General features: G+C 44.8%; 1 protein-coding gene across 1 annotated transcript in view; it reads left to right on the top strand.

Moving 5' to 3' along the window:
- LOC115154290 (G protein-coupled receptor kinase 6-like) overlaps positions 1-13,392 on the top strand; it is a 52,120-nt gene that overhangs the window by 14,913 nt on the left and 23,815 nt on the right. The window contains exons 3-6 of the mRNA XM_029700364.1: positions 4,641-4,753; positions 8,077-8,154; positions 8,381-8,481; positions 9,116-9,208. Coding sequence (XP_029556224.1) covers positions 4,641-4,753; positions 8,077-8,154; positions 8,381-8,481; positions 9,116-9,208 — 385 coding nt within the window. The remainder of the gene's footprint in view (positions 1-4,640; positions 4,754-8,076; positions 8,155-8,380; positions 8,482-9,115; positions 9,209-13,392) is intronic.

The raw sequence follows: 13,392 nt of genomic DNA, 5'->3' as shown, positions 1-13,392 counted from the left end.
TAGGGGCAAACAGTGGGATTGTGGCTCCTCTTCCTAGTTCTTACCTATTTTGTTCATAAGAGTAGAACAATTGTATGGATTTGAGCCCAATTTCTGAAAATAGGCTACTTTCCTCCATTGGTCAGGGTCAAACAGTAGGTTGGGAGGTGGTGGTGAACAAAGAAAGAAAAAAAAATATTAAGGTTAAAGGAAATCATATGATTTCCTCATTATTGTGATTTATCTCCATAAGGCAGGAGATTAGGTTGAGATGCATATCACTAGGCTGAGGCTCCTGGCCAAGGGCCTTTTGGGTTATGACTCCAGCTCCTATTGTGGCCTTCCATACATACAATAGACACATTGATTGTTCCCAAATCTTCAAAAATATATACTGTCACCCCGAGGCCATGAACAATTATTATTATTTTACTTTTTTTGCTGTGCTTTCAAGCTACAGCAGCTAGTTCTACGGGGCCAAGCTGGCTTCTAGGCCTACATCTCATCGCTGTCAATTTTGCCGTGCTGTGCTGAATTGTGGGAATGGTGGTGGTAGAAAACATGCGGGTGAAGTAGTCTTGAGTCTGTAGTGGTGTATTGTTCAATTCCACTCTTGGTGCTCCACTGGAGTACAGTGGTACAGCACTTCAGCTGACGCTCAACTTTCTTCAATCAGGAAGTAAAAACTGCACTTCATGCAAGTTCTTCTATGGTGCATTTAGGATATTTCTGAATATTTGGTTTCACTTAAATCCCTTTATCTACTTCCCCAGAGTCAGATGAACTCATGGATACCACTTTTATGTCTCTGCATCTAGTATGAAGTTGGAGGTTGTTTTTAGCTTGCTAGCAGTCACCATAGACTTCCAGTCATTGCACTAATGCTAATTAGCAATTGCGCTGACGCTAGTTAGCGACTTCCTTCAAACTGCACGCAGAGACGTAAAAATTGTATCCACAAGTTCATCTGACTCTGGGAAAGTAGATTCATTGCCAAAATCGCAAAGTATCCATTTTAATGTAGAGATTACCCACATGAAAAAATACTATGATATACTATGGTTAAATACTATAGTATTTACTGTAGTGTTTTTGCAGACTTTACTGTATAATTCACTGTATTGTTTTTGCAAGCTAAAGTCTGCAAAAACACCACTGAATACTGTAGTATTTACTGTTGCTTTGCAGACATACAGTGCCCTCAGAAAGTATTCATACCCCTTGACTTATTCCACATTTTGTTGTTATAGCCTGAATTCAAGATGGATTAAATAAAAACAATTCTCACCCAAATATCCCATAATGACAAAGTGAAAACATGTTACCTATATACCAATAGGGGCCCTTCTATGCGAGGCATTGGAAAACCTCTGTGGTCTTTGTGGTTGAATCTTTGTTTGAAATTCACTGCTCGACTGAGGGACCTTACAGATAATTGTATATGTGGGGTACAGTTAAACACTATTATTTCACACGGAGTGAGTCCATGCAGCTTCTTATGTGAATTGTTAAGCACATTTCTACTCCTGAACGTATCTAGGCTTGCCATAACAAAGGGGTTGAATACTTATTGACTCAAAACATTTCAGCTTTTCATTTAGAATAAATTGGTAAAAAAAATTAAAAAAAATCCACTTTGACATTATGGGGTATAGTGTGAAGGCCAGAAACACAAAATCTCAATTTAATCCATTTAAAATTCAGGCTGTAACACAACAAAATGTGGAAAAAGTCAAGGGGTGTGAATACTTTCTGAAGGCACGATACATACAGTACAGCATAGTGTCAAGGCTTTGGGTAACTGGTGAAAATGAGTCAGGTGCAGGAGAGCTGAGATGCGTGGACAAGGTATTTAATACACGAAAACCACCAGTATAGAAACAATACAATGGTGCGTGAAATATACCGGTACCACGAACATTACACTGGTGCATAGTACAAAACCCGGCAACAAAATACCAGCCGTCAGACACAGCCATCAACATAGAACAAACACACACAATGACATGTTGGAAACAGAGGGTTAAATAATGAACAGGCAATGGGGGGAATTGAAACCAGGTGTGAAAAACCCACAGACAAAACAAATGGAAAATGAAAAGTGGATCGGCGATGGCTAGAAGCCCGGTGACGTCGACCACCAAGCACCGCCCGAACAAGGAGAGGGACTGACCTCAGCGGAGGTCATGACACATAGGGCATAATTACAGGCCTGAGTGGATGACATGTGGACTTCTCTTATTGTTCCCTGTTGTTTACCCTCACCAGATGCTGTCTGATACACAGCGACAGAGAGAGAGCCACCTCCCCCTGCGATTGTGCGGGATAAACACAGACAGGCGGCCGATTACCAACTCAAAGCTTTTCTTCTGCATGCAGTTTGCACAGAGTGCCGAGAAAGAGACCGAGAGAGGGGCTCAGGAAACCCTTAACTCCCATGTTTACCGGCGATGCTTGACAGAGAAAAATAGTCTGATGCCCTCAGGAGAAAACACATGCACACCTCCAGTTTATTTTGGTGTCCTTCCACTCTCCCAGGAAACTAACGCCACTTACCACCCAACGGGGCAGAGAGACACGAGAGACACTGACTGAAATGACGTTTCTCATTTCCGCTCCTCTCCCCTCCTCCTCCCAGGCTTCAGCCCTAATAAGGGACCCTCTGGTCTCCATGGGTGGCCTGGAGTAGCCACCAATCGTCCAGCAGTCAATAAAGCTTTGTGCACTCTCTGTAACTGTTAATGAGCACTGGCTTCAGGTTTACCACACTGCCGCTCACACTCTCTGCCTCCCTCCTCTCTCCATACATTTTACTCTGTTATCAGAGAATTGCCCCTATTGATAGTCAGAGCAGCAAGCAGAGAGAGATGGAACAAGGCAGAGTGCAGTATCAGGCTATCAGCCCCAATGCAATATGTCGCAGAATCCAAATAGCTTACTGTTTTAATGGCTGTGATCTTGTGGGATGAATTTCACAATTGGAACATCACTACACGGTTTTTAAGAGCCCATCATTGATGTAAACATGAAGCCTGTGGAATGAAGTTTATAGTCGTTGAATTTATTAAATGACATCAAATGCAGTGATGAATTTATTGTCTGACTTCAATTCTCCTCTCAATCTTCTGACTCACATTTTGGTCGAGTCAGGTGGTCTTGTAACAGGGCCAAAAACCATCCATCCATTGAAAGCAACAATAGATGTGAGAAAGGCCAGGGCTCAGAGGGGGATCTGCATGATCTCTTCCAACTATCTTACTGTCAATAGAGCCTCTGTCAAGGACTCAATGAAATTGCATTGTGGCTAATGTGATTATCTCTATGAAACAGACTTTTAGGGGGTCAAATCTTGTTTTGTCCTCCTCACCGTTCCATTGCAGAACCCAATCAGAGGCCACATACACTGACAGAGCACATAAGGCCCTATAGATACACAACAACCGACAGCTCATGAGCATGTATCAAAATGATTTAGTGGAAAGACATAGGTAGTTCTATTGTTGTAGTGACATTAAAGGGCAAATCTGTAATTTGATCGATGACAAATAAGACATTGTAGACCCAAATAAGAAAAGTGTGTTGCTAAATTTGTCTACAACATGATTTAAACCTTAGGGTGCATCACTGGACATCTCAACTGTATTATCTCATAACAGAATTAACTTATAACAAAACTAAATGAATTAAGTTATAAATAAACTTAAATTAATTTCATTAAGGCACAGTAGAGCTTTTGTGTTTGAGTAGAGAGCATGTAAGGTAACTTACGGCAATTATAGGCCTAACACTTATAAAACAATGTATGCTCCTGAAAAATACCAAAGGATGTTCTCCTTTTGCGTATTCAGAGAATGGAAAAGGAACATTCTCTGCCGTCGTCTTTATGAACAGCTAGCCATAGCGGTGTGCACGTGTGCTGGTATGTGTCTACAGCTGCTCTCTGGTTACCGAGACGACCTTGGAGTAGCTCTCAATTTATTTAGTCACGGTTGCTATCAATAACGGCCACCTGCACACGTCCTCCTGGATCCATCATACAGCCTCCTGGATATCCTTTGTGTCTACCTGAGCCACAGATGCAAATCGCCGTTTCCCTCTGGCAATTTGTTATTCACCAGACACACACACACACACATAGACACACACACACACACACACATAGACACACACATATGGTAAAGAGGAAATGGGGCCTGATAACTTGGATACATGCATACATGTAGAATACCTCTATATGTTACTGTTTACACGTGTGAGGAGATGATGGACCATTTCTGTTTAGTTTAAGTAGTTGAAGATGAGATTGTTCTGTGTGTGTTGTGTATGTTGAGGCCTCATTCATTACCATTTCTCCACCCACAGTGGTTAGGCAGAGGTGTGTGGGAATAGTTTGATACCATAGTACTCATACATTTGCTAATATGCTCTGTGTGTGTGTGTGTGTGTGTGTGTGTGTGTGTGTGTGTGTGTGTGTGTGTGTACAATGTGTTTAAGTGCACAAATGCATTTGAGTAGGCGTGAGCACGTGTATTATGCACAGTATATATTTGTATACATCAGCCCGACTTCTAATGTGTGTTTTTGTGCTTGAGTGTTTTCATTCTACCCTCAGAGAGGCCCTCATTGACTCCCTCTCTGTCTTGTCTTGTGTTCTTCCACAGAGAAAGACTACATAAGCCTTTGTGAGCGGCAGCCAATCGGACGCACGCTCTTTCGGCAGTTCTGTGAAACCCGGGCTGAGCTGAGACGCTGTGTCAAATTTCTGGACGCTGTGGTAAGAAAGACAGACAGGCAGGATTAAAATGCTTGTTTGTTTTTCCTCGAGATGCACATCTTCAGAAGGACTTTGAATTAGCTTATCTAGATGTATCTCAAGTTCTCAAGTATTAGGGGAAAGTGTAGGAGGGAAGGGAAGGGTAGAAGGATAGGAGGGGAGGGGAGGGTAGAAGGATAGGAGGGGAGGGAAGGGTAGAAGGATAGGAGGGGAGGGAAGGGTAGAAGGATAGGAGGGGAGGGGAGGGTAGAAGGATAGGAGGGGAGGGAAGGGTAGAAGGATAGTAGGGGAGGGGAGGGTAGGGTAGAAGGATAGTAGGGGAGGGGAGGGTAGGGTAGAAGGATAGTAGGGGAGGGAAGGGTAGAAGGATAGTAGGGGAGGGGAGGGTAGGGTAGAAGGATAGTAGGGGAGGGGAGGGTAGGGTAGAAGGATAGTAGGGGAGGGGAGGGAAGGGTAGGGGGATAGTAGGGGAGGGGAGGGAAGGGTAGAAGGATAGGAGGGGAGGGGAGGGAAGGGTAGAAGGATAGGAGGGGAGGGGAGGGAAGGGTAGGGGGATAGTAGGGGAGGGGAGGGTAGAAGGATAGGAGGGGAGGGGAGGGTAGAAGGATAGGAGGGAAGGGAAGGGTAGAAGGATAGTAGGGGAGGGGAGGGTAGAAGGATAGGAGGGGAGGGAAGGGTAGAAGGATAGTAGGGGAGGGGAGGGTAGAAGGATAGGAGGGGAGGGAAGGGTAGAAGGATAGGAGGGGAGGGAAGGGTAGAAGGAAAGTAGGGGAGGGAGGGTAGAAGGATAGGAGGGAAGGGAAGGGTAGGGTAGAAGGATAGGAGGGGAGGGAAGGGTAGGGTAGAAGGATAGGAGGGGAGGGGAGGGAAGGGTAGGGGGATAGTAGGGGAGGGGAGGGTAGAAGGATAGGAGGGGAGGGAAGGGTAGAAGGATAGGAGGGAAGGGAAGGGTAGGGTAGAAGGATAGGAGGGGAGGGGAGGGTAGGGTAGAAGGATAGGAGGGGAGGGGAGGGAAGGGTAGGGGGATAGTAGGGGAGGGGAGGGTAGAAGGATAGGAGGGGAGGGAAGGGTAGAAGGATAGGAGGGAAGGGAAGGGTAGGGTAGAAGGATAGGAGGGGAGGGAAGGGTAGAAGGATAGGAGGGAAGGGAAGGGTAGGGTAGAAGGATAGTAGGGGAGGGGAGGGAAGGGTAGGGGGATAGTAGGGGAGGGGAGGGTAGAAGGATAGGAGGGGAGGGAAGGGTAGAAGGATAGGAGGGAAGGGAAGGGTAGGGTAGAAGGATAGGAGGGGAGGGAAGGGTAGAAGGATAGGAGGGAAGGGAAGGGTAGGGTAGAAGGATAGTAGGGGAGGGGAGGGAAGGGTAGGGGGATAGTAGGGGAGGGGAGGGTAGAAGGATAGGAGGGGAGGGAAGGGTAGAAGGATAGGAGGGGAGGGAAGGGTAGAAGGATAGTAGGGGAGGGGAGGGAAGGGTAGAAGGATAGGAGGGAAGGGAAGGGTAGGGTAGAAGGATAGTAGGGGAGGGGAGGGAAGGGTAGGGGGATAGTAGGGGAGGGGAGGGTAGAAGGATAGTAGGGGAGGGAAGGGTAGAAGGATAGGAGGGGAGGGAAGGGTAGAAGGATAGGAGGGGAGGGAAGGGTAGAAGGATAGGAGGGAAGGGAAGGGTAGGGTAGAAGGATAGTAGGGGAGGGGAGGGAAGGGTAGGGGGATAGTAGGGGAGGGAAGGGTAGAAGGATAGGAGGGGAGGGAAGGGTAGAGGGATAGGAGGGAAGGGAAGGGTAGGGTAGGAGGATAGTAGGGGAGGGGAGGGAACGGTCAGAGGGGAGGTTAGTAGCTAATGGAATACAGGAACTTGTGACTTCTGGGAGCAAAGTGATTATATCACCCTCCGCTGCCCCTCCCCCCTCCTCTTCTTTCTCAGTGAATGTGCCCCGCGCTACGCTCTTGTAGAAGAATGTTTAGGTCACATTTGTGGTGTTCTTCCCACCCAGTCCCGGGGGGGGCAGTGTTGGAGGGGGAGCGGGGTAGCCTACCAGGGTGTTTGTTGTTCAGAGCCCCCTCCTAATGGCTCTATGATAAACCTGAACTACCTATCTCCACCCTGGCTGACCCCTGTGGCATTCTTCTAATATACTGTTCTGGAGCACACATATACACACATACACCACACTCACTCCTGCATGCACGCAGTCACACACTCAGTCATGACCTATTCGCTTTACCTCCTTCCCTCTAACACATTATAACTGCCACACGTGTATGTTGATCTGAGGAGTGTTGTTGTAGCTAGATCCTCTCTGGTTTATTAACAAATGCAAAAGCCTACAAGTAGAAAAAAGCTTAATAGGAGGATGCTACTAGCACAGCGACAATAGTCAATAGAAGTAGAATGATGAATAGATGGCTGACTGTGAAATAAGAGATAGCAGACAGTCTTCTCCGACTTCATAAGTAGTGAGCACGTCCTTTTACGGCACTGTCTCCTTCCTGCCTCTCACAGAGCCTGGGCTACATGAGAGAGAGCAAATGAGATTTGAACCGTCTGAACTGTCACTAACCATTATGGACAAGTTGTGCTGCGAGTCCAGCGGACGCACTTTAGAGTGAGGCTCTTAGCGTACTGTAAATCATGCTGCTGGATGGAGGGTGGATGATGGCATGACACAAGGGCCTGATGCTGTTGTACTTGGTGGGATTTAGGAATCAACAACCCAGAGAGAACTATGAATCAAAATGGTGGTTAGGAGTGGGACCCAGGTGAGTGACTCTGTAGAACTGTGCTGTAGTGTACTAGGGAGGTACTTACAGTAGGCCTGGGTCGTGTTCAGTAGGCATGAAACAAAAACATTTTATGATGAAATAAACAATGTTCTTATTGGTAATACCTCTTTGGATTCAAAAAGCATTTTCCTATTTCATGCCGGTTTCTCCTATTTCATGCCTACTACAGTGATTTGGTAACGTGGTTCTAGTACATTTACAATTACATTTACATTTAAGTCATTTAGCAGACGCTCTTATCCAGAGCGACTTACAAATTGGTGCATTCACCTTATGATATCCAGTGGAACAACCACTTTACAATAGTGCATCTAAATCTTTTAGGGGGGGGGGGTTAGAAGGATTACTTTATCCTATCCCAGGTATTCCTTAAAGAGGTGGGGTTTCAGGTGTACCATTAGAGGTTGTACAGAAAGTACTGTGATTGTAGGCTACTAGCTATAGTGGAAAAGGTAGAACTGACCTATTGGAGCAGATGCCACTGTACAGGTGTGTGCTTGTGCATCTGTTTGAATAATGTATGTTACTGTTTCTTCCCCACACCAGGCAGAGTATGAGGTCAGTCCAGATGAGAAGAGGAGGGAGTGTGCTCAGGAGCTCCTAGACAAGTACTTCAGCCCAAAGGTACAGTAGAATAACCTATTCTCAGGAAATGAGTGATTTGATGTCAAATATTCAATAATGTTGATGTGTGGTTTCCCAGACCCAGACAACCTATTCCTGGACTAAAAATCACTTTCAATTGAGATACTCCATCGAGCATGCTTTTTAATCCAGGAGTGGGCTTAATCTGGGCCTATGATGTCATATATCCATAATTCACGTTGTATTGTGTTCCATCGCCCTGTAGTCAGAGGATCACATTCCTGAGTTGGGGGAGGACATGGTGGGTCAGTTTACAGAGAGGCTGGAGCAGGAGCCCTGTAAAGAACTCTTCAATGAGTGCACCAGGTGAGTCTGTCTCTCAACACAGAAGAAACACGGTCACAGAGAATACACTAACATACAGTAGTTACTCAGCATAAGGGATGTATTCAAGATCAGAAAAGGTAGTTATTTTAAGATCATTTCACCATTATTCAACAAAGGAAGTCAGTTAAGAATAAAGGGTAATTTTCAGTGAGTTTTCCTATAAACTGTCTACTGCATTGTGCAACATCCTCTGAACAGTTGTCCACACTGGGCGTGTCAATAGCATGTTGAGGGTATGTGGCTTCTGATGAATATTGTTCTAATTAATCACCCTTAGCCACTTCAATCACCCGCCATTCCGTTCAGCATTGTTTCTATTTTTGAACATTCTCACAACTGTTCCAACAACACTACGACCCTGAACATACCCTTTGTGTCATTGCTGCCTCTGGTTGTGGTTAATGAATGTTTAGATGTGAACTGATGTTTGGGGTACAGTAGTCAGAGAGATGGGCCCATGGCGTAGCAGCATGGTATATGTGTAGGGCATGGGGGTCTTCTTGACCATGTGACCTGATCAGGAAAAAGTCTGGGCCTTAAGGAGGGACCTAAGGCCCAGTTAGTGGGCTGTCTGTGTTCTGACTGCCTTCTGTCTCTCTGTCCTCTGTTTTAGACTGATCCATGACTACCTGAGTGTGGCTCCCTTCGCAGACTACATCGACAGCATGTACTATAACCGATTCCTGCAGTGGAAGTGGCTGGAGAGGTACAGACAGACAGACAGACAGACAGACAGACAGACAGACAGACAGACAGACAGACAGACAGACAGACAGACAGACAGATTTATAAGCCTGAGAAAACCCCTACACAGCGCGAGTGATTAAATGTTACTGTTACTTCACACCGCCTCCATATACAGTGCCTTCAGAAAGTAGTCAGACCCCTTGACTTTTTTCACATTTTGTTATGTTAGTCTTATTCTAAAATGTACTAAATAGTTTTTTTCCCTCATCAATCTACACACAATACCCCAAAATGACAAAACAAAAACAGGTTTGTAGAAAGTTTTTCTAATTTATAAAAAATTTAAAACAGAAATATCACATTTACATAAGTATTCAGACCCTTTACTCAGTACTTTGTTGAAGCACCTTTGGCAGTGATTATAGCATTGAGTCTTCTTGGGTATGACGCTACAAGCTTGGCACACCTGTATTTGGGGAGTTTCTCCCATTCTTCTCTGCAGATCCTCTCAAGCTATTTCAGGTTAGATGGGGAGCGTTTCTGCACAGCTATTTTCAGGTCTCTCCAGAGATGTTCAATCAGGTGCAAGTCCGAGCTCTGGCTGGGCCACTCAAGGACATTCAGAGACTTGTCCCGAAGCCACTCCTGTGTTGTCTTGGCTGTGGGCTTAGGGTCATTGTCCTGTTGGAAGGTGAACCTTCGCCCCAGTCTGAGGTCCTGAGCACTCTGGAGCAGGTTTTCATCAAGGATCTCTCTGTACTTTGCTCCATTCATCTTTCCCTCGATCCTGACTAGTCTCCCAGTCCCTGCCACTGAAAAGCATCCCACAGCATGATGATTCCACCACCATGCTTCACCGTAGAGATGGTGCCAGGTTTCCTCCAGATGTGACGCTTGGCATTCAGATTAAAGAGTTCAGTCTTGGTTTCATCAGACCAGAGAATCTGTTTCTCATGGTCTGAGAGTCTTTAGGTTCCTTTTGGCAAACTCCAAGCGGGCTGTCATGTGCCTTTCTGAGGAGTGGCTTCCAGCTGGCCACTCTACCATAAAGGCCTGATTGGTGGAGTGCTGCAGAGATGGTTATTATTCTGGAAGAATCTCCCATCTCCACAGAGGAACTCTATAGCTCTGTCAGAGTGACCATCGGGTTCTTGGTCACCTCCCTGACCAAGGCCCTTCTCTCCCGATTGCTCAGTTTGCCCATGCGGCCAGCTCTAGGAAGAGTCTTGGTGGTTCCAAACTTCTTCCATTTCAGAATGATGGAGGCCACTGTGTCTTGAGGACCTTCAATGCTGCAGAAATGTTTTGGTACCCTTCCTCAGATCTGTGCCTCGACAAATTCCTGTCTCGGAGCTCTACAGACAATTCCTTCGATCTCATGGCTTGGTTTTTGCTCTGGCATGCACTGTCAACTGTGGGACCTTATATAGACAGGTGTGTGCCTTTGCAAATCATGTCCAATCAATTGAATTTACCACAGGTGGACTCCAATCAAGTTGTAGAAATATCTCAAGGATGATCAATGGAAACAGGATGCACCTGAGCTCAATTTCGAGTCTCATAGCAAAGGGTCTGAATACTTATGTAAATAAGGTATTTCTGTTTTTGTTTTTTTATACATTTGCAAACATTTCTAAAAACCTGTTTTCGCTTTGTCATTATGGGGTATTGTGTGTAGATTCCGCTCAATACGGAAGTGGTCAGATGATGCAGATTCTAAACTACAGAACTGTTTTGCTTGCACAGACTGGAACATGTTCCAGACGACTGTGACCAACTGGCAAGTGTCTTCACTGACATTTCCAACCTGTCCCTGACCGAGTCTGTAAAACCAGCATGTTTCAAGCTGACCACCATAGTCCCTGTGCCCAAGAACAACAAGGAAATCTGCCTAAATGACTCCTGACCTGTAGCACTCACATCTGTAGCCATGAAATGCTTTGAAAGGCTCGTGATGGCTCACATCAACACCATTATCCCTGTGCTGAAAACACAACAGTGGTAGGCCTGATCACGGCAACGATGAGACAGGCTATAGGGAGGAGGTCAGAGACCTGGCAGTGTGGTGCCAGGATAACAACCTCTCCCTCAATGTGATCAAGAATAAGGAGATGATCGTGGACTACAGGAAAAGGAGGGTCGAGCACTCCCCCATTCTCATCGAGGGGGCTGTAGTGGAGCAGGTTGAGAGCTTCAAGTTCCTTGGTGTCCACGTCACCAATTAATTATTATGGTCCAAACACACCAAGACAGTTGTGAAGAGGGCACGACAATGCCTATTCCCCCTCAGGAGACTGAAACGATTTAGCATGGGTCTTCAGATCCTCAAACAGTTCTTCAGCTGCACCGTCGAGAGCATCCTGACGGGTTGCATCACCGCCTGATATGGCAACTGCTCGGCCTCCGACCGCAAAGCACTACAGAGGGTAGTGTGTACGGCCCAGTACATCACTGGGGTCAAGCTTCCTGCCATCCAGGACCTCTATATCAGGTGGTGTCAGAGGAAGGCCCAACAAATTGCCAAAAACTCCAGCCACCCTAGTAATAGACTGTTCTCTCTGCTACCGCACGGCAAGCAGTACCGGAGCGCGAAGTTGAGGTCCAAAAGGCTTCTTAACAGCTTCTACCCCCAAGCCATAAGACTCCAGAACGGCTAATGAAATGGCTGCCCAGATTATTAGCATTATTGTTGCTCTTTAATTATTATTTTTATTAAAAAAATGTTTACTTCTGTTTATTTTTGTAAATACTTTCTTAACACTTCTTTTTCTTAAAACAGCATTGTTGGTTAAGGGCTTGTAAGTAAGCATTTCACTGTAAGGTTGTATTCGGGGTATGTGACAAATACATTTTTTTTTGATTTGCTGAGAAAACAATATTTAATCAATTTTAGAATAAGGCTGTAACGTAACAAAATGTGGAAAAATCCAAGGGGTCTGAATACTTTCTGAAGGCACTGTACCCTCTACAACTTAGTGGGGCTGTGTCTTTGCTCACTCTGCTTAGTGTACAAAACATTAAGACATTTGTTGGGGCATGGACTCTGCAAGGTGTCAAAAGCGTTCCATAGGGATGCTGGCCCATGTTGACGCCAATGCTTACCAATAACCGGGAGGTTAGTATGTCTTGGGGCTATGATCTTTGATCATGATATCCGTAATCATGGTAGTGTCCACATTAATGTAGAAGTGTTGAGAAACATATTCTATTCTTATTTACAATAAAAGTGACTCTAAAATGACACTACGTTATTTACCATTCATTTCTATGGGGCATAAAATAATCAGAAACACAACCAAAACAAACTGCAAATGCATTCAGCAAGATTGTAGTCACAACCTTTATGTAGTTATTGCGTGCTTGGAATATGGGAAGAAATACTAAACTTTTGACTACTTTATTTATAAGAATCTTTATGGGTGTCAATCATTTTTAACCCTTGCTTTGAGAGAAAAAAGATGACTCATTAAACAATATTTTTTTCTGAGCAATTTGTATTGTTATAAAATAACATAACTTCCCAATTGTTTTGAGCATACAATATAGCTCAGTATTTCAATTATTTATTTTATACAGTCATTATTGCGCATTCCAGTTTTGGTTTTGTTCATATCCATACTCATGTTTGTCCTATATGGGTCAATTAAATACCTTAATCCCAGCAGGCTTATCATGCATGGGATGCAAACGAGTCCTTTGGGGAACAGATTTATTTATGTAAATACATGAGTCCTGGTCTCTATATTTAATACATTAGCAAACAGAACATGTCTCCACTCTCCAGCCTAGCAGAGGCAAGGCTTATGCAATGGTCTTCCTATAAGAGTCATCGGTGTGACTAAAGAGATAAGTTTTACCTTACTATTTCATCACGTTGTGTATCCCAAATGTCACCCTATTCCCTTTTTATAGTGCACAACTTTTGACCAGGGCCCGTAGGGCTCTAGTCAAACGAAGTGCACTATATAGGGAATAGTGTCCCATTTGGGGACTCACAGTAAATATGCCAACACTTTGTTAAAGGCCTTAAGAAAGTAGGCCTATCTGGTCTTTGGTGTTGGGCCGAACTCAAGTCTATTTACAAGATAAGACAGAAAGTATTAAACAAGAGGGTTTTATTCCCCCTATTGCTGTCCTTTGACAGAATAGTGTTTTTAAAGCAAACATTTTGTAAAAGTGACTTACAAAGTCGTGTATGTTCAG

The sequence above is a fragment of the Salmo trutta genome, chromosome 19 (assembly GCF_901001165.1).
Source record: "Salmo trutta chromosome 19, fSalTru1.1, whole genome shotgun sequence".
In the NCBI taxonomy this organism is placed as follows: domain Eukaryota; kingdom Metazoa; phylum Chordata; class Actinopteri; order Salmoniformes; family Salmonidae; genus Salmo; species Salmo trutta.
The sequence above is the reverse complement of the archived record's forward strand: the minus strand, read 5'-3'. Positions and strand labels throughout refer to the sequence as shown.